Source organism: Heloderma suspectum, chromosome 10 (genome assembly GCF_057233095.1).
Source record: "Heloderma suspectum isolate Gila_16-S chromosome 10, 16-S_ref, whole genome shotgun sequence".
Taxonomy (NCBI): Eukaryota; Metazoa; Chordata; class Lepidosauria; order Squamata; family Helodermatidae; genus Heloderma; species Heloderma suspectum.
The window spans coordinates 34122658-34143987 of NC_139467.1; the positions used below are offsets into that span (position 1 = coordinate 34122658).

The 21330-nt window shown below is 45.8% G+C and overlaps 1 protein-coding gene across 2 annotated transcripts; it reads right to left on the minus strand.

Annotated features, from left to right (window-relative positions):
- Positions 1–824: 824 nt before the first annotated feature.
- On the minus strand, positions 825–7992 carry SYF2 (SYF2 pre-mRNA splicing factor). 2 transcript variants are annotated; one of them, XM_084815880.1, is made up of 7 exons: positions 7912–7992; positions 6817–6918; positions 5310–5435; positions 4324–4441; positions 4080–4170; positions 2111–2209; positions 825–1374 (listed from the first exon to the last, which is right to left on the minus strand). In XM_084815880.1, the coding sequence occupies exons 1-7, from the start codon at positions 7951–7953 to the stop codon at positions 1209–1211; spliced, it is 744 nt and encodes a 247-aa protein (XP_084672006.1). In that variant the 5' UTR covers positions 7954–7992; the 3' UTR covers positions 825–1208. The 2 variants fall into 2 exon arrangements, with proteins under 2 accessions (XP_084672006.1, XP_084672007.1); XM_084815881.1 differs by having other exon boundaries at positions 7812–7992.
- Between the last annotated feature and the right edge of the window lie 13338 nt (positions 7993–21330).

Consider the following 21330-nt stretch of genomic DNA (forward strand, 5'->3'; position numbering starts at 1 on the left):
CTGGTGCTTTTGGCTGCAATTTCAGTGACAGAAGACATGGAGGGCCGCACAAAAGGCCATCAAAGGACACATATGGCCCACCCCAATCTAGAAGATCTGATAAATGCTGACACAGATTAAGCTAATTAAGGAGCTTTTCCTCCTTGTAAAACCCAACGTCAAACAGCTCTCTTTAAAGCAGGGCTGGGTGTCTTCTTCCTAACTAGACATCCATGATCTACCAACCTGAGCCTGGTGCAAAAGACCAGTGGTGGGGAAGGCAGGGCCCTCCAGTTGTTGCTGGACTGTAACTCCCATCAGCCCTATCCAGCATTGTCAATGGTGGGGGATGACAGGAGTTGCAGTCCAATAACATTTGGAGGGCCCCATGTTCCTCACCCCTGATTATAGACTCCTGAGACCAGGTATTTGTTTTCAGTTGTCGAGCTGCGTGGAGCTCACAGTCCTTCTACTCCTAGTAAGCCCACGCTTGCTTTATTTCTGCAGTAAAATTTAGGGTGGGAAATATAATTTTGTTGCTACTACTGTTTAACAATCAGGGACTCAGAAATCCTTGCTAATCTGCAATTCACACAAATTTATTCTCTGCCCACCCGTTTTAAAAGATTACTGGGTTACATGTCTAGCACATTTGTCAGCATGGTCAGCTTGTAAGTACCCCACGAGCCGATTTGCTAAACTATGAATAAAATGTTTGCTGAATTAAGACACTAGAAAATGCCCATCTTATAGCTTTACACAAAAGGATAAATAATTTAATCAAAGCACTATAATTGACATTTTACATCAGAGCTTTAGTAAAAATGCAATCTTTCACCATACAACAAAGTACTGACTTTCATAGAGACCTCAGATACATTAAAAGAAAAAAACCTGAAGCTACTCAACAAATTAGCTTTATCTGGAATTGTGACTAAAGATATTTCCCCCCGTGAAAAGAAAAGGCGATAGGTTCACTGGTGGGTTTTCAGCCAAAAAATCAAACAAATTGTTTCCCAGTGTTATACAAGTATTTTTGTACATGACGAACTATTATACTGAATTAAAAAGTAATCTTGTTAAAGGAATAAGATACTTGAACAAGTCTCATCTTTGCTTCAGCTTGTTGTAAAGTTTGAGGCCCTTTTTGCAAAACAGGTTTTACACGGGGGGATTTCTGGGCAAGTCAGATGCCTATAGTGGTGAACCTGCCCCCTGAACCTTTCAACTTAGACAGCTGTTCCTCTTTCCAGGTTCTGTTTAATTTCAGCAGTGTATTTTCCATAGAACCTCTCAGCCTTCTTATTGAACTTGGCATTCCTCTCATTAATGTAGTCAATATCTGCATCATCATTGTAAGAACGTCTCCGGCTGTATTTTTCACGTTTTTGGATTCTGGAAGAGAAATTGATTCACTGAGACTTGGCACATGAAGCTACTTCCATGTAGCTGTTATATTTTATTCTGACTCTGATGATATTAAGAGATGTTAACTCTTCTGGGTACATATGAAGACAAACTGAATTCTTTGGGCTGGCTAGCTGGCCCATTCCAGCCAATATTAGCCCTGCAGAGCAAAAGGCAGTGTCCCGGGGTGGGGTGGGAGGAGGTAGAGAACTCAATTAGATCCAGCAACATCATGTTCTCTCCCACTGCTCCTTCCTCTCCTTCCCGCCAATCTATTTCTGCCAACTGAGGATATCTGTTCTGGGACAAATTTGATTTCATAGAGTACTTTTCAGCTACAAAGTAGTTTACAAGAAAGAATTAAAGTGATTCTTTACAATTAAAGAATCAAAGCAGCTGTCATAAGATCAATCCATAAAAAACAGAGAGAGAAAGTTTGGGCCAGCAAAGAGGCCATTATAAAATGCGTTAATTGCCTTTGAAAAATAACACGAAGGCAAGATGCATGGACCTTCCAGGATGGGCACCAGTAAACCTGGGGCCATGACGGAAAAAACTCTGCTCCTAGTTAAGCATGAATATAATGTCTGCAAAGGATGGAACCTGGAGTAGGTCCTACTGAGCAATCTCAATGTTTGGGGCACCATATGGAAGAAGCTCAAGAAATTAAAGATGGTCAAACACCAATCAGTTTTAAGAGCCATTAAGAACTTTTGTTACTTACTGTTTTTCCAGATCAGAAACCATTTTGTCAACCCCTTCTTTACACGGCACATGAGTTCCATGGAGAAGACTATTTGAAGTTGGGTAAAACTCTTCACCACTGAATATTGCAGTTGGGGTGGGGAGAATAGTGAAACTTTAATATCATTAGCAATACATCTGTAAATTTATTCTAGATTTCATGTTCAACATCTCTCTGCTCATGGAATACAGGACAAGAGATTCTTCAACTGAAACTAGTAACCGCATTTACTGATCCATTGGAAAATGCAAAGAATTAACAGAAGGTGCGACAGACACTATAGCCGCATTGATCTGTGTTCCAATTAGTAGAGGTTTATCTGCATAGAGCAACAGATAAACAAATGCTCATATCATTTAAGCAAAATAATAATGCTTATTATAACTTGTGTTGCTGAGTGCAGAAGATACCCATCTGGAAATAATTATTACACTAAGTGGCTAAAATTCTAAATTTCACAAGGATTCACGTGACCTGAAAACAACCCTCCAGAAACCACTGTCTCCATCATTTTGCATGTTATGAGCAGCTTTGAATATTTTTTTTCTCTATAAAGGTGGCATACAAACCAAAGCCTAATCTAATCTTATTACCTTCTTCCAGATTGCACAGCAATATCTTATTTACACACTTCACTTTTGTAGAGTATCCCCTCCCCTGCCCCTAATTCTTGACAAAATAAAATTCAAATAACGATCTGTCAATTTCCATTTTTGCCTTCCTATAGACATCTTCCTACTCCTCATGAGAAAGAAAGAGGCACAGAACCCGTAAGATTGTGGAACCTAGATGGCCATTTTGTAACAGAGTATTTAGAACTTTGGCTCCTCAGAAGGAGCTGTGGCAGCTGGTTTATTGTGGTCTGACTCTCATGGGCAAGAAATCCAATTTTGCCTACAAAGCTCTGCCATGAATCTGCCACAACACTTTGTCTTTACTGCTACAGCAACATGGTTAACTGTTAGACTTTGGCTCTCCAAAATGCCTTCTACTGCATATATGTGAAGTAGTTTGTCAGTTTTCCACATTAAAAAAAAACTGCTTCTGGTGCAAATTATTTCTACGGCTCTGCCTTAGACACAGCTGACTAACACCTTCTGTTGACAGAGACCCTTCTGTGTTATAATACACCAGGTGTGTAGAACCTCAGGCCTGGGGGACAAATACGGCCTGCGTGGAGTGCAAATCTGGCCCTCCAGGGTTCCTCATATGACTGCACCCCCTTCTCAATGTCACCAGGTTGTTCCCGCTCCCCCTGCCAGCCACTTATCATTTGGTGGTTTCCCATCTTTTATGCAATTTCTTCCCCATTCTGAAAGGTTGAAATGCCACTCCATAAGCCTAGTTACTGGACACAAGAGCTTTAAGCTAAAATATGCTGATACAACGGGCCCGCCCCTTTGCCTTCAGCCCTGCCTATCACTGGAATGCAGCCCTCAAGAGCTTCTCAGAAACTGCATTTGGCCCTCAGGCTGAAAGAGACTGGACAGCCCTGTAATACACCAGCTATAGTTCAAGTAAACCAATAGAATCACATGACAGCCTTAGTGAGATTGTACTTAGTGACTGAAGTGAGGTTCACACAGCAGCCTGTTTATCAGACTCTGGGTAATTGTAACAGCAGTTGGCCGAACCAATAGCTACAGGCTCCCTTCTTGACAGCCCGCTTCTAGCCCTCTCAACACTGCTGCATGCTCACTTGTGCTCCACTCAGTCACTGCTGCATCTTGTTTCTAGTAGCAGACAAGTCAGGCATCACTGGAGGACCAGTGAACAGCAATAGTGATGCCAACAGGACTGGTATAGCTATCAGTTTTGACAGCTGGTCTTTCGGTCACCAGGAGGCTTCCGACTATGTGGAAGCTGGTTCACAGGCTTCCACTGCGCAGACAAGATTACATGACAGACAAAACATTATGGGACAGGCAAAAATGGAAGTCTGACTTGCCTTTCTTCTTTCAGTTTTTCATACTTCTCCAAGTCAGGTCTGATCTGCTTGGTCAATCTCTGGTATTGTCTTAACTGAGCAGCTGCATAATCTATGGAGCAAATAAATCAGTTATTGAACAGGAAACCTTTTATTAGACAGCCTGTTGAAAAAAGGAAAGCTTCTACTATGCTTAAATGGCTCTTTCCAACTCTATGATTCTATGAATGTCTGGAATAGATGGAGGGAAACTTTTCATTCTTACCTGAAAACCCATTATCAGGATTTTTCTTCTTCTTCTTCCTCTCAAATCGTTCTGCATCCTCTGCGCTGATTTCTAACAGCTTCACTCTCTCGTAATCTTCTCCTTTTGCCACACACTCCTAGTATATAGTAAGCAGGTTTTAGTAGTTTAAAACACAGTTTCTCATTCTTTGTCACAGTAAACTTTCCTAAGATAAAGTGCGTCCTAACTGTAATTAAAGCTGCAATCCTACACACAGTTACTTGTGAGTGGGTGTTGATTTTTCTCTTCTAATAATTGTGGATGATAGCTCCAGCCTCCTTTCACATCTGCTGAAAAGATCCCAGTGAAGAGTGTGAGCTACAAAGTTCATGGCTCAAATGTCACCTAGCCAGAGACTCACGAGGTTGTCTTGGGCAAGCATATGGCATTAGGTAATTATGGTTTTGATGAGAATGAAACCACAGACACATACCAAATGTTATAAATAATTTAACTTTTTAAAAGTGTATTTCATGTGGTTTTATTTTTTGTTAATTTCAAATTTCTGAAGTCCTTGGAATGTGTCAGAAATAAAGGATGTAGTCTTCTTTTCATACAGCTGTCTTGTCTTTTTCTTGGTCTTAAGAAAGTTCCCTGTCTACAACATGGGGATAAAACTTTACAGAGTTGTTACGAAGATTACTGGGGTAATGTATGCCATGTGCTATGAACATTCTAAAGCACAATATAAAAGGGTGCATATTTTGATGCAAGTCCCACTAAGAAGAGGTAGATTTACTTTCAAGTAAAGACGCATAGGATCAGGTTGTAAGCGATAAAATGTTCTATTTGGCAAAGCTCACTGCTCTGCTAGTGGGAATATATGAAGATTAGGGGTTACATGGGCCCACAGCATGCTTTAGGTCTCTTTTGGGATACAGCTTTGGGACATAGGTGGAGGATGCATTATTCTGACTGGCCTGATGGGAAGTGTCAGATTGATTATCCTCTGCCTGCTCATTTACCTTTTTCTTTTCTTCCACCTTCAGTTCCCATTCTAAACGAGCCTTTTTTGCTTCCCAGTTCGCTGGCAACTTCAGCCTTTTATCCTCCTCCACAACTTCCTGGTGATTCAACTTGCGGGCTTCATTCTTTTAGAAAACAATGAACCAGAAAGACATTATTATCTCCCCTGTTATCAGTAATGAGCAAATCTGAACAGCGGTAATGAATTGGGAAAGAGCTGCACTGAACCTAATGTTCTTTAGAAAGAGAAAGAATTGATCATCTACTAACTATTGAAACACCAAACATGCAGAACAGTATGTGCAAATACGCTCATAATGCCCATTTTCCAGTTGTCTATTGTGTCTTTATAAGATCCTCATCATAATACATGCTGAGGATTTAGGAAAGCATTCACATAATAGATGTGGTGGATAGTATAATTTTCAGGAGGCAGAGGGACTTCCAAAACTTTTGGAAATAAGAATCACACTTTGAATTCAGACCACGAGAGCTCTTGTCTAATCTGAATTTGCATAACTGCAGTGCTGTGACTTCACTTTGTTGAAATGATTGCAAGGGCTCCAACATCAGATATGTATTTCTCTTTCACACCCTCAATACTATGCAATTCCCACCATGCCTGGCACTTAGTTATGTTTCCCATTCCCACCCCATTCTTCAGCACTTTTTCCAACAGCTGCCACTGATAGTTGGTGCTATTGGCACAGAGAAACGGCCTTCCAAAATGTGGGAAGCAATAATCTACTTCTTTCCTCCTGGGCAGAGCTTCAGACACACCATCATACCTAGGACTGAGCTCTGCTCCCCACCTAGTCCATCTAGCAGCACCCCTAACAAACAGGCATTTAGCAGGTGTCTCCCTGCAAAAAGCACGATACTTTAGATGACTGGACAATTCCTTATGTGGTGTGGTATGTTTTATTTATTATTTATTCAATGCACTTATATTCCACTCTTTGGTCAAAACACTCCCAGAGCGGCTTACAAGAATCAACAATTAGACAGTTCCTGTTCTCTGGCTCACAATCCAAAAGGACACAAGAAACAAGGAAAGGGATTGGGAAATTGGATGATTCCCCTTTTAAAAAGAATTTAGGTTTACAAAGTCATTTTTATTTCATTTGGCTTCTTTTATCCTTTAAACAATTTGATTTCCTTAGATTGTGAGTCTCTAGGAAACAGGACTATTAACTTTTAGGAAAACTGCTATAAGCTGCCCCAAATCCAAAGCAAATCAAATCAATAACTAAAGTTAAATTTCCTGTAGACATCACTGGAAGTCTATCAAATACCAAACTGGCATTATACTAATAAGGCAATCTTTGTTTTTAAAGACAAGGCCAGAATACATGGTTTTATATCTCTCAATATGGCAGCAAGAAACCCCCACTGAGCAATTCTGTTACATATGAATCTGCAAACTGGGTTACTGCCACATGCATACCCCAGTTAGTAAGCAGCAACCAGACCCTTAAGTACTAATACCATAACAGGAGATCCTACCCTTTTTAAATGAAGCTCTCGGAATTTTCTAAGTCGCTCCTCTCTCTTCTGTGCAGCTACCTCTTCTGCTGTCATGGTATCTTCTGAGGTGTCAGAAGTGGCCTGGAATGTCACCCACACATATAAGATAAAAATTTGCTTTTGAAATTAAGCATTAAGTATCACGATACACAGTGCAGTTTCTCTCAGCACCTGAGCCAATTATATTTAGAGATCTAAGTGGCATTAAACACATATTTTCACAAGGGCAGAGGCTTCCAAGGTATGTTTTAGTGAGCCTGCTTAAGCTTTCCTCATCTGTAACAATAACAGGAGGACAAGTAGTTCAAAGGCGATAGTTACACTTAACCTCTGCCCTCCACCACCCTCCAGATGGTAGGAAGTCTGTAAACCCCCCCCCAGGAAGGATCTAATCCAGTGGAGTTTTATGGATCCCATGGAAGGAACAGAAGAAAGCCAAAACACCCCTGAAAATGGTCCTCAGTGCCAACAATACACAGCAACCTGAAAAGGGGCAGATGGGTCTGCTTGAGAAGAATCTTTCCCCACTCACGATCCCTGACACTTCATGAGGCAGATCTTCCTCCTCAGTCCAGAATCAAGCAGCACACACAAAAATTCAGATAGTTACAGAGAAGATGAAACTAGCATTTTCTACTAACAATAGTCGTCCCTGACAAACGCAGAGCCATTTCCCCTTCTCTGTCTTCCGCGTTATACTGATTACTTAGCTACTGCACTGGCTAGAAAGGTGAAAAGGAACAGGTGCTCTCCGCCGGCCCCCACAGACAGATCTTCAGCATCAACTCATGCCCGGATGTGACCGCCCCTTACCCACCCTCCGAGCCACTACATCAAATCCCTTGCCCCCCTTCTGAGACACTTGCCTACCCCAACACGGGGCGCTCCAGATGCGCTCCCATCATCCCAGCACGGGGCGCTCCAGATGTGCTCCCATCATCCCCAGCCAGCATGGGAGTTGTAGTTCAACACACCTGGAAGGCCCCGGGTTGGGGAAGGCTGTCCTAAGTCGTGTAGCCGCCCGCCTTCCCTTTAGTTGCTGGTCTTTCCTGCCCGCATTTCCATTCCTCTCACCGTCTCAGGCGAAGAAGCACCACTCTCCGCCGCCGCAGCCATCTTCTCGCTGTTTTAGTAAACTCTGAACACTTACTTCCTGCCTTTCCCTCCGCTTCCGTCGCTTTCTAGTGACGTAGGGCGGCGAAGGCGGTGCGGGGAGCGAGAGAGAGCGAACGTCTAGGGAGAAAGCGACGGCGCAAACCATAGAGAGGAACGCGGGCGTAAGGGAAGGGGCGGGAACCACGAGAAGACGCATGCGCAGTCGCTGCCGCCGTCGTGGACGGCCGTCACTTATGACAGCTGCGCTGCAACGCCGCCACAAGGCCGGGAAGGGAATTGCAGAACAAAACAACAACTCCAAAGGCAAAAGAAAACTCGCTGAGTGGTGATGGAAACAACGAAGACTCTTGTGGCATTTTAAAGACTCGCCCTTTTATTCTGGCATCAGCTTTCGTGGGCCCTGCCCACTTCATCAAAGGCGGCTACCTCTCCGGACAGTGGTGGTGAGAGAAGGCGGGAGGTAAAAGAAGAAAGGATGTTTCGCTCCAGTCCTACTTGCTTGCTTGGGAATCAGTCCCATTAAACTGAATGGGACTTACTTCAGAGTAGACATATACAAGGTTGCACTGTGAGAGTGTGGATTGCATTAGGAAAAGGAAAGAAGGGGTCCTCCTGTGCAAGCACTGGGTCATTACTGACTCCTAGCAGGACGCCGCACGCGCAGGTGTTTTCATGGCAGATTGTATTGGGGTGGTTTGCCATTGCCGTCCCCAGTTGTGACTACCTTTCCCACAGCAAGCTGGGTGCTCATTTTACCGGCCTCGGAAGGATGGAAGGCTGAGCCGACCTGAGCCAGCTACCCGAGACCCAGCTTTTGCTGGGATCGAACTCGGGTGGTGGGGAGAGTTTCGGTTGCAATACTGCCGCCCACCACTTTGCGCCACACACATTAGGAAAAGAACAGATAAATCCAGGGCTGTCATATTGGAACAGGAGGCCCACTTCTTGTACTTCAAATTGTGTGGGGATGTGTGTGTCCATTAATTAATTAATTTTTTTTTAAAGAATCCTGGGTTTCTTCTAAGGAACTCAGGACAACATACTCCCCCATTTTATCGTCACAACAACTCTGTTGGGTAGGTCAGCCTTAGAGATAGTAACTGGATAAGGCATTGAGCACTGCTTCATGGCGGACAGGCTGTTATCTATATAGAACCAGGGAACTGGAGAGGCTCTTGCAGTGACCATCTAGTCCAACTCCCACTCAATGCAGGAAAGACAGAGCACGAACATCCCAGATGGCTGTCAAGTCTGTGCTTCAATATCTCCAGCGAGGGAGAGCTCACCACCTTTCTAGGTAATCAGCTTCTTTATTCAACTGCACTTACCATCAAGATGTTTCTCCTAATGTTCAGTTGAAAACTCTCCTCCAGTAAAGTAAGCCCTTAAATCTACTCCTGCCTTCTTGGGCAGCAGATTACCAGTCCTGGCCCTCTATACTTATACATTCACACAACAGGGAAAAATGCACAGACAATGTGTTTGGCACATATAATGAACATCTTACAAAATAGTTATTGATTATAGCCATAGGCCATTGCAAACAATACAAAAGCAAAAAAATGTCTAACCCAGGGACATAAAACATGAGTAATCAGGCTTCCCAGTTCTAATTTAACATAAAAACCATAACTAAAATTTGTCCTTCATGAAAAAGTCCAGTAATTACTTTAAATTAACTTGCTCTGATAGATTAGAGCAGGGATCCCCAAACTTTTTGGACTGGTGGGCACATCTGAGAATTTGGGAAACTGCTGTGGGCACCACCACAAAATGGAGGATGTGGCTAGTCACATCATGGCTGCTGTGGTGGCCTGGCTAGTCAAGAGGAGTATTGGGCTGGTTTTGGGGGGTTAGTGTTTCCCCCTTTGTTTAAACAAAACAAACAAAGTTTGTGTTTTTTACCTGACCACAGGGATACCTCCTGGTTTCCCAGTGGCCTTGTTCTAGTTCCAGTTTTGTCAGCATGGGAGCATTGAGTTTGCTGTTAGAGAGAGTGCTTATGCTAGCTTTCAAATTTTCAGGGGGAAATCGTGTATATTCCACTGGGTAAAATGCATTACCCATGCAAATTCATCCTGTCTTTGCACCAAGCTATGTTAGCATGAGAACATGTGATGGCAGTATAGTTCTAAACATTCATCCGCAGAGGTATTGGAGTAGATTGTGACCATCTGATAGGACAGCCACCTTTTCTTTTCCAAGAGAATCAAGGGCACAGCACCTCCAAGCACATGCAGACTGTCTTTCCTCTAGAAAGAAAATATTTTTTTAATGGCCACATTTTTTTTAAAAGCCTTTAAACATTTGCAGTGCATTCTCCCAGAAACTAATTCTGATTTTCAGCAAATGCACCTAAGGACAGAGTGCCTCTAAGGATGTGCAGATGGTCCTTTTGAGGATGGTCGTTCTGAAAATATATATCAAAACCTATAATAACCATCCAGTGTACAACCAAAATTGTTCATTGCTAAAGCTATCTTTAATCAAGAGAATACATTTTCCGGTCTACATGTTGTTCTGGGCATTTGGATTCAACCAGAGACATTTTCTTTAAGACCTTTCATGTAAGAGGAGAATTCAACAGGACTAATATCTAACAGTGCAATCCTAGAATTACTCCCAGTCAGTGTGTCTAAGTTTGCAGCCTAAGGGTGCAATCCTATGCAAGTTTAGATGGAATGCTGGGAGTTGTAGGACTTTTTTCTGTCTAAACTTGCATAGGATTGCACCCTAAGTCAAACAGCGCAATCATCTGTTGGACTACCAGTAAAGGGGGGTGGGACTGGATATAGGCTATTCTGGCTCTTTTCCATTATGTCCTTCTTTCTCTTGTCCCTCCTTAAGAATAATAACAAAACTGATAGATAATAATCAAGCACTAACACCTAACAGTATTATGCAATGCACTTAGTTCAGCAATTCGAGTTCAATTATTCAGCAAGTAAACCATTCAGCAGTACAATTAATCCTACAGTATTTCCATTAGTCAACCGTATCCCTGTAAACCGGTCAATCAATCAGTAAGGATGAGCAAATCGAGTAACCAACTGATAAACCAGCAAAATGAATTAATCTACAAGTCAATTAACAAGTTACTCAATCAATCAACTCACAGTTTGAAAACATACAGATCAGTCAGGGCCAGTAGCAGGTGCCACTGGGTTCTTGACATAGTGGTGCCGATGGGCCCACGTTGCCACAAAGCCCCGCATCCTCTTGCTTGCCCAAGCCCACCGTCGGACTGCAGAAGACCCCTGCACCTGCTGCCGACAAAGCCCATGCATGCCCACTGAAGCGCCGCTACCTGCCACTGAAGCCCACCCACCTGATGCCTGCCTGCCATGACCAGAGCCCCCGTGCCCATCTGCCTACCTGCAGAAGCCCTCCTGAAGCCGCCCACGGAATTTCCCTCCCTCCTGTTGTTTACTGGGGTGTGTGTGTGTGTGTGTAGCTTCTTCCTCCATCTCCAATTTCAAAGAAAAAACCCACACATATTGAGGAGCAGTGCTCTGAACCATGCAGATGCTGTCTTTGGGGAGGACTCAGCCAGTGAGGGCACAGGGCAGTCTTAAAAAAAAATAATAATGGGAGTGCCTGCAGGCTGGGGTGTGGCACTCCCTTTGGCTGGCAGAGTGGGGCCGGCTGAGGGGGTGAGGAGGAGGATGGTGGCAATGGCAGGGGCTGGCATGGGTCCTTGTGACCCGCTGGGCTCTCAGCAGCCACCTGCCCATGGCCACCACTGACGCCAGGCCTGAAGTCAAGCAAAGAGAGACATTTGAAAGACATAGGTTCCAGGGGCCGCAGGCATGAACCTAAAGGGGTCCCTAACCATGGGCACGATCAAATAATGGCTGAGAAGGTGGTGGTGCTTACCCATTCAAAAATGTGCTGCCATGGTGACATGGTTGTTTACAAACCACTCCTTTCCCAGAAGGCAAAGTGGTGATACTAAAGGAAAAATAATTTGCCCGAGAGCCTAAGTACAAGGCAGAGGTGGGGTGTGAACTCCAAAACACAGCAACACTCCAAATAAAGGTGACACCGGAGGGAAGCCTTTTGCTTTTCAGTACGCCAGCCTCTCACTGAAAAACGAAACGAAACAAAACACCCAATAATCTTTACAAAGCTTAAGTAAAAATCAGGAGAGGCAGGGAGCCTGGTGGGCACCGAGAGAGGTGTCTGTGGGCACATTGGTGCCCACAGGCCTACAGCTTGGAGCCTGCAGCTCATGGCCTCCACAGGACAGCCAAAACAAGCCACCCTTGAGTGCAACTGGGGTTAACTTCAAGGCAGCTGTCCACAACCAGGTGCCCTCCAGAGGTTTGGGACTTCAGCTCCCATCAGCCCCAGCCAGCATAGCCAGTGGTTGGAATGCTGGAGGTTATAGTCCCAAGCTCTGTAGGGCACCAGAATGGGGAAGGCTACTCCAAGGGGTATCAGGCGGTCGTGACGCTCTCCTCAAATCTCTCCCGCTCCCCCATTCACTGCCCCAGCTTTCATTCATTATATTTGTACTGAATGGCTGTAGCAAAATCCTTGCTCCACTCATAATGGCCTTTGCTCTCCCGAACTAGCTTTTCTGCAGCCACCTTTTGGTGAAACGGGGGTGCTTTCAGGGCTAATAATCACAAGGCCTTGGGCAGCCACTCCATCTTTACTCCCATAACAAATTTTCTGTGGCAAAAAGACGGAAGAAGTGGTGGGAAACAAAGGGACATTGCCTGAACCACCTGTAAAATTCTATGAAGGAGGCAGGGCGGTTGCACAATGAAAGCCCCAGCAAAACTGAAAAGTAAGTGGAAATATCAGCCCCGCCAGCGCACTGCTGCAAAGATATTCAGCTCTAGTCGCCACCAAAATGCTCACACTTTGCTCAGCGTTTATTCTTGAGGATGGGTATCTGGGCTTGAGAATGGTATTCTAGCCAGACAGGTAGATTTCTGTCTACCTGGCAACCTTATAATCAAGGTGCGATTATCCCTGGATGAGTTGCTGCAAGAGGATTTGTACCAGGGCCCTCTAGTGCGTGCTATGAGACCTACTCCATTGTTAAGGGGCTTTATATACTCCTCTCAAGCCATATATATATATGTCTGATCAGCAGCTAGATTCATGGGAGGGCTATCTGTGTGTGTGGGGGAGGATGGGGGGAAGGCCTTCCCCAAGGCAGATTGGCAGCAAGTTTTGTGGTCACAGTTATTCATCCTCTATATGTTTCTCTTGCTTCTGGCTTTGAAATTGGTGGGCCAAGCTTCATAAGGGGTCAGATTTGGCCTTGGGGCCTCTAGCTGCTAAGGACCAACATGACCTGTCGATGACGATGATGATTTAGTTATATATATTTAAAATAAATTGTATTCATTTTCCAGATACAAAGACGAATAACGCATCAGGTTTAAATCTGGTTATTGACAGAGGGCAGTACATTTAACATCTCCCCCCCTTTACAGACAAAAATATAGGTGAAATGATAATCCTTTGGCTGCTTTGAGGTTTTCCTTATGGTTCTCCATAATAGCAAATTATATTTCATCTCTTTTTCATAACCTGAGGAAAGGCTTCGACAAATATTGCTGCGTATGTCCCTGATTTGTATATGAAATAAAATGAGGCCATATTTTTATAAAAATCAGATATCCTGACTCTGCCTTTAGCTAATTTCAGTTGGCTCGTCAGTTTTTCTGATGCCGTGACTTGACCAGGCTGGGCAATGTGTTCCTGGCGGTGAGCCTGACAAAATGTGAGAGACTCAGCTGTGTGACGGGCATAGTAGAAAGGAGGGGGAATGCTCCTGTATAAGGAGCACAAGGCAAGGGGACAAACTCTAGGAAAGAAAAAGTTCCTAACTGTATGCTTAGTTCAGCAGGGGAATAAACTAGCAGGCAAACGGGGGAAGTAAAGGGGAAATTGCTTTGGAAATGATGCATTTCAACACAATGGCTGTGTTTGGACATCGGAATAAACCAGCCTTCCTCAACCGGGCGCGCTCCAGATGTGATGTACTGCAGCTCCCAGCACGCCTAGCCATCTGGCTATGCTGGCTGGGGATGATGGGAGTTGAAGTTGGAGGTTGGGGAAGGCCACAATAAACCATGGTTTGTCATGATGGAAAGGAGCCTGTGACCTCCTCGGGCTCATCTGTTGCTTCTCCCCTCTCCTCCTCTGGTGTGGCTGCATCCACTTCCATTTTGGATTAACTGGAATCTGAATCTGACCAACTTGTCGCTAATCTCTATAACTTATGAAGCTGGTTTCTTTCAACAAGCCATAGTTAAGATTAACCGCAGTTCAGGGTTCAGATGTAACGCTGAACTGCGGTTAATCAAAACGGAAGCAAACACTTTTGCTTTCGTCACAGCCATACTGGGGCAACAGAGGAGAAGGGGGTTGAGAGCCCATAGGCCTAAAGCTCACATAAGCTTGTACCCATGACAATAAACAAGGCTTTATCCTTCTTTTAAACCGTTGCGAAGGATTCAGGATGATTTGAGAGCCTGCCCCAAGCATACAAACGACTCGCTACAGCACTGAACATTACTGCTGCTGCCAAATATGCTGATTTTGATACTTGTTCTTTCTTATATGAGGGTGGACCTAATGGTAGGTCCTGAAGCGGATCACGGTAGGGGCAGGAAAGAGCTGGAAGGGTGGAGTCTAGCAGGAGTGGCGTGAATAGCAAAAGCTGCTGGCTTGATCCAAGTAAATGTGAACAGAAAAAGAAAATGTATTGGTGCATTTCTGTGAACTCCTGTGATGGCGCTAGTGCAACACTGTGATGGTAGTGCTAGTGCAGCGCTGTGATGGTAGTGCTAGTGCAGCGCTGTGATGATAACACTAGTGCAATGCTGGCTCGAGGTTTTGGAGGCCCTTTGGGCAAGTCACCCTCCACAGGCCCCTCCCTCCGTGAGCCTCCCTTCTCTCCGCCACTGTCGCAGATGCGCTTGCCCCTCCTCCTCTCTCCCATCGGTGCTGCCTTTGGCTTGCTTGACAGGCAGGGAGCCGGTGAGCAAGCCGGCCGGGGCATCTGCTGCTCCTCCTTCTCACCACTGCCGTTGTCAGGCAGAGCGAGAGGCAGGGGAACAGGCCAGTTGCAGTGGTGAAGAGGAGGAGCCGCTCCAGGGGGCTCTTGTCAGTGGGTCCCTGCTGAGGTGTCAATGGGCCCTTAGCAGGTGCCCAACCGTGCCTACCCTTGACACCAGCCCCATCTCTGGCAGTGCGGCACGACAACGTCTTGGCGGCTGCATTCTAGCAGCCTTCTCTGATCTACGTGACTCCCGTCATCACCGGCCTGGCTGGAGATGATGGGAGTTGTAGTCCAACATGTCTGGGAAGGCACCAGGTTGGGGGAGGCTGCACTGTAGTATGAGAAGCACAACGGATGCATCTCAGGGCTGGGGCCCAGGCAGCAGTCTGGAGTGAGTCAGGAGCTCAGAACCAGAAGTCAGGACTGAAGAACAATCAGGAACAGAGGCAGAAACATAGCGCAAGACCAGAAACGCAAGATGTGCCGGAGCTCACGTAGACCTTTACGTTCAAGCAAGCCTCAGCTGCAGCAAGGAGTTCTTTATGGGCCTTCCTGCCCAGAAGGATCCAGTGGCCAGCCTCAGTGGGCGGAGTCAGCCTAGGTTCGGACAGTGGAGGCTGCTGGCTCGGATGTCAGCGGGGCAGTGAATCCGCTCCAGGTTTCAGTCAGAACACTCAAGGAACTATCCAAGGTCGCACCTCGGATAGCTCCTTTAGAGTTCTGACTGATTCTCGCTGAAACCTGGAGCAGATTCACTGCCCCGCTGACACCGGAGCCACCAGCCTCCACTGGGTTCGGAGGGTTCTTTATTGAGAGGCTGCAGTCATGTGCCTCACCATATGAGGCAGTGTTCAGCAGTTCCTGACCACACAGAAGATCCCGTCTCTCGCGTATGAACTCTAGTGCGCCACATCAAGCTCTTTAGAAGGGCTTGGGCAAAGTCTTGTGCAAACAGTAGAAGCCCCTTCCCTCACCCATCCCAGCCTTTGACTTTTCATTTGGGAATGGCTGGATAAATCAGACTTTTGGTTGCTTTCACAGGTTCCCTCATCGTAAAGAACTTTGAGAGGGGAGGAAACGAACACAGTGAGCAGAGAGCCAGTGTGGTGCAGTGGCGAGAGTGTTGGGCTGGGAGCTGGGAGATCTGGGTTCTAGTCCCCACTCGGCCATGGAAGCTTGCTGGGTGACTTTGGGCCCGTCACAGACTCTCGGCCTAACCTACCTCACAGAGTTGTTGTTACGAGGATAAAATGGAGAGGAGGAGGATAATGTAAGCCGCCTTGAGTTCCTTGCAAGAGGAAAAAAGGCAGGATATAAATGCAGGAAATATATATTTTTTGTTGTTGGGTCAATACCTCTTTAAATCCCGTCCTGACTTCCCCCCCCTCAATATAATTTTTGGTTCGGTGTCCTGTTGGGTTGCAATTATAATCGTTCAAACCCCACAGACACATAATCGTTTGGCTGGGCAGCAGAAAGTATCTGACTAATGTGCTTAACAGAAATTAACCTGGTTACAACAGTACTCTGTTGAAAATGAGAGAGTGCTGGGGATCAGAATCAATGCCTTCACAGCCAAATGACTGCAGGGCTGGCTTTGAATTTCAGCTAAATGCCCTTAAAACCATGATCCTAATTGCGTTATATTAAAGTCCCTGATCAGATAGTTCAGATGATGATAATCTGTCATATTGGATGTGGATGGCAAGGAAAACCAGAGGTGACATCTGAGTAATTCCAAGACAGGGTTCACTTTATGTAGGAAATCGCTAGAGAGCTCTACCTTCTGTATAGACCAGCCTTCCTCAACCTGGTGCCCCCTAGCTGTGCTGGAGTACAACTCCCATCATTCCCAGCCAGCATAAGAACATAAGAGCCATTCTGGATGAGTCCCAGGGTCCATCTAGTCCAGCATTCTGTTCACACAGTGGCCAACCAGCTGCTCACGGGAAGCCCACAAGCAGGACATGAGTGCAACTCCCGCCCATCTACAATACATCTCACTACATCTCAGTCTGCGGTCCCGGCTACTAACGATCAATGGGCAACTACGAGGCCCCTGCTGCTCTCCTTTCTTATGGTTCTTTATCATTAAACCGGACTGTGACCAGAATGCCCTTCAAACAGAGGGAAGTAATGCCATGCATTCAGGCCTCACTAGGAAATAATCTGACCATGATGATGCGGTTATTTGGACCTCCCACCCTGAATTTTCAGACCAATCATCTCACAGCTGGAAGCAAAGATTACATCAAAGGTATGCCCTGCTTCATTGGGTGGGCCCCATGGTTGTCATGGAGGCCATGAACTCCTAAGCTGGGGCTCCAGAGGCAGCCTCAACATGGAAATCAAAGTCACCCAGAACCACGATCCTGGGTTTCTCCAACACACTTGAGACGACCTTCACCAGCTTGGTCACAGAGGCTGCTGGGCAGCCAGATGGGCCGTGGCATCTCCTGCTCCTTCTTCTCACCACCACCGCTGTCTGGGTTAGAGCAAGAGGCAGGTGAACAAGCAGGGTGCAATGGTGAAAAAGAGGAGCAACTCCAGGGGGGTCTTGTCAGTGGGCCCTGGTAGCGTGTGGGCCCTCGACATTTGCCCAGCCATGCTTTACCTTTGATGACAGGGCTAACCAGCAGCATCTCCAATCTGTCTCTGTGGCCCAACACCAGGTGCAACCCCTTGAGGCCTGCCCCGAGGGTTTTTGCAATCCTTCTTTCTCTCTCTCTCTCTCTCTCTCTCTCTCTTTTGCTCTCTCTCTCTCTCCAAATACTTCATCATCTCCCACACTCTCCCCATCCTGTTCACTGCTGATAAATTATGATGATATTCCAAAGGTATTTGTAAGCTGAGCAATGACTTTAAGTGCCTCAAGAGTGGAGATTTTGCTTTGCACTACCACTAGTAATCTTCTGGTTGGTAAAAACTCTTTTCCGTTTTAAAAGCCGGAACCTTCCAGAGTTTCCTGCAGAAGAGGGGCTGAAGTCATTAGCTGTGAATTTAAAATGAAGCAGATTTACAATATATATCACAGAAATATAGAATGTCGTTAGTAGTTGAGGAGGACTGAAATATTCTCTCTCTCTCTTGCTCCACAGCTTAGAAATGTACAAGGATAGCCAAGCAGGGTTTAGTTGAGCCCTAAAACGTATGGGTGCCGTTCAAATTTGGGTTAATCAGTATCTCCAAAATGATTTGATTCCGGTTCAGTCACTGATTTGAGAACTGATTTAAGAAGTAATCAAATCTTGGCCATGAGTCGTTGTGGCTACTGCCTAGGGTGGCCTCTTACGGATCACCAAAAAAGAGGAAACGCATCGCCCAAAAAGAGAAAAAAGGAGGACAGTGATTTGCATAAATTAGCATATGCTAATTTATATGTATCGATGCAAATTTAGAAATAATTACTATAATTTATAGAGAAATGCAGTTTATCTCACCGTGGTGTGGACGATTGTGACCAGGTGAGCCGTGCGCCTGCCTATTCAGTCTGCTGTCCAGGTGCTACCTGTGGATGGGCAGCAGTTCTGATGGTTCTTTTATCTTTAAACTGGACTTGGACAGGGCAGTCCTTCAAACATAGGGCTCCTTCATATAGAGGACAGTAGTCTGGCAGCCCATCAAACAGAGGACTGTCCTCTGTAGAAAAGGACACATGGCCACCCTGCAGTAGCTGCCCTGGCCTGATGAATGCCAACCGCACAGGCCAAAAGAAAGACAACGCCTTGAAATATATCTTGTGCCAACAGTGCCAATATGGGTAGGCACAGAGAGTTAGGAGTGGGTTATAAATAGCTATTACTTTTATTGGTTCATAGGGCCAGGATCTGATCATTGGGCAGCCTGACTACCGGGTGATTCTCCACCCCAGCCTGTGAGCTTGGATAACATTCGGAGTGGCTGGAGACTTGGGCCCACCACTGCAAGAGCCGATAACATGGGCCCCTCCTGTGACCTGGCTGTGTGGCAGGCATGCCAGCCCCTGAGCTAGCCTGGTGCCTTGAAGCCCCTCTGCAAGATCCCTTGTAGGGGCCCTCCTTGGGAAAGCAGGGTGCACCAGCCCCTGTTTACCCCCTGAAATGGGCCTGCCCCAATGCCTCCAGTACCTCCAAAAACAATTTGTCAACAAAAGCAGGTAAATGACAGAATCTGCCATATTGCTATGAGGCTACTGGATGCCACCCTCCCTCCGACAGGGACTGCACCTCAGTCGTAAGAGCATCTGCTTTGCATGCAGAAGGTCTCAGATTTGATCCCTGGCATCTACAGGTAGGGCTGGGAAGAATCCTGCCAGAAACCTGGGAGAGCCGCTGCCAGTCAGTGTCGACAACAGTGGGCTAGATGGGCCGGTGGTCTGACTCGGTAGCTTCCTACGTTCCACCTCCTCCTGCAGCCCATGTGATGGCACAAAGGGGACCCTGGTAAGTAGTGGTCCAGGCTTTCAATGAATTCCAAAAAGACTAAATATTTCAGGGTAACGGTGCCCAGCATCTAATCAAAATTACCAATACAGCAAGCTATGAAAATTCATATTATGAACCCATTATTTGCAAGTTTCATCAGCATCACTAGCAGTGAGCTTGCTTCAGCTGTGTCGCACGTGCACAAACATATGGGCAACAGGTTGTTGAGATTGGGCATTTCTACATGAGGCTTTAATTGTGCGCTCATGATTGGTCACTCACAGTTTTCTGCGGGTCCTTTACACGATGTTGTCAACCTCCAGGGCCCCTCCCGTGCTTTCTGATCATTATAGCATTGTTATTCTCAATGGGGAAAACCCAAGGAGAGATCTTATCCTGCTTTGAAGTGCAATAAGTTTCTGGTGATTTCCGGAATCCCACTATATCGCAGCACCATCTAATGGCTGTATAATGAAACATATAGAATTTGCCCGGAAAGAAAATTCCTGGAAAAAAACATATGTAAAGGAGGTGATCTTAATCCTGTAAGGAATCCTGAAGAAGAAGCCCCAGTAAGGGTGGAGGATTTTAGCCTCGTGTGGGGAAGCCCATTGCCCCTAGCGTGCCTTTTCACACATGCAGTCATCATGTGAGATTTCCTCTCTTTCACCTAAAGAATGACACCCATTTTAGCTTTTAAAACAGTGCTGGATAGGCCATTAGAGGATTAGGCCATTAGAGTTGAATATGGGGAGCTGCAAGAGAGGTGTACAAATGATGCATGGTGTGGAGAAAGTGGACAGGGAGACCTTTATCTCCCTCTCTCATAATACTAGAACCTGGGGTTGACCCATGAAGCCTATTGGTGGGAGATTCAGGACAGATCAAAGGAAGGACTTCTTCACACAGTGCATCGTTAAGCTGTGGAATTCGCTGCCACAAGACGTAATGATAGCCACCAATTTGGATGGCTTTAAAAGGGGGCTAGACAAATTCATGGAGGAGAAGGCTATCAATGCCTGCTAGTCGTGATGGCTCTATGCTGCCTCCAGTATCTGAAGCAGGGTGCCTCTATAGGTAACATGAGCAGGAGTATGCTGTTGTGCCCATGTCTTGTGTGTGAGCTTCCCATGGGCATCTGGCTGGACACTGTGGGAACAGAATGCTGGACTAGATGAGCCTTCAGGCTTATGTCTAGTGTGGCTCTTCTTACATTCTTATCACAAGAACCTTCAGCAGTAACCCATGGTATGGCATGGGAATAGGGGTGTTAAGGGCATGTCCCTATTTTTATCTGCAAAACATTGAAGAATGTGTGGCTGCAGTTTGGAACAGGATGCTGTGGACAGAATAGATCATTGCTCTAATCCAACGAGGCCACAGTGAAGTCTGTTCTTAATTCAGGAGAGACTCTGACCCTCACAGGCCTATTGCCCCTGGGTAGGAACAACCAACCCTCATGGGCATATTGCCCCTGTGTAGGAACAACCAAGCGCCTGGTCATGTGAACCAGCTCTTTGGCGTACAGGACTCCACACAGGAATGCCACACTGCTGCCGTGCACATATGCTTGGAGAACAGTCAGACATCGAGCCCCTCCACCCTACAAACCGGGGGGCATCGTGTCACAGGAAATGAGTGAAAGGAGAGCAAACTCTCCGGGGCACTCAGGGAAGGATAATGTAATGCTTCCCTCAGATCAATGTGGATTTTGGTTTGTGAGTTATTAGGCCAAGGTCATAAACAACCCCTGCAACCACAAAAGTAAACTAAAATAATAAATCCCAGTTTATCTCCTGTGCTGCCTTTTCACTTCTCCCCCGCCCCGCGCATTCTTTTCAGACCAAAAGCACCCTTAAGCATCTATTAAATATTGCATAGACCATGTCCTCCTGTGCAAAAACAGAGCCTGGAGAATTTGGAATATGAAGGAGCTTTGAGAACTTG

Bases quoted from the DNA above. Each gene is read 5' to 3' on its own strand.
- SYF2 (XM_084815880.1), bottom strand. From the start codon at position 7,953: ATGGCTGCGGCGGCGGAGAGTGGTGCTTCTTCGCCTGAGACG. The intron at 6,919-7,911 runs GTGAGAGGAATG...GTGACATTCCAG, and splicing joins GTGCTTCTTCGCCTGAGACG to GCCACTTCTGACACCTCAGA. The intron at 4,171-4,323 runs GTAAGAATGAAA...TTTGCTCCATAG, and splicing joins TCCTGATAATGGGTTTTCAG to ATTATGCAGCTGCTCAGTTA.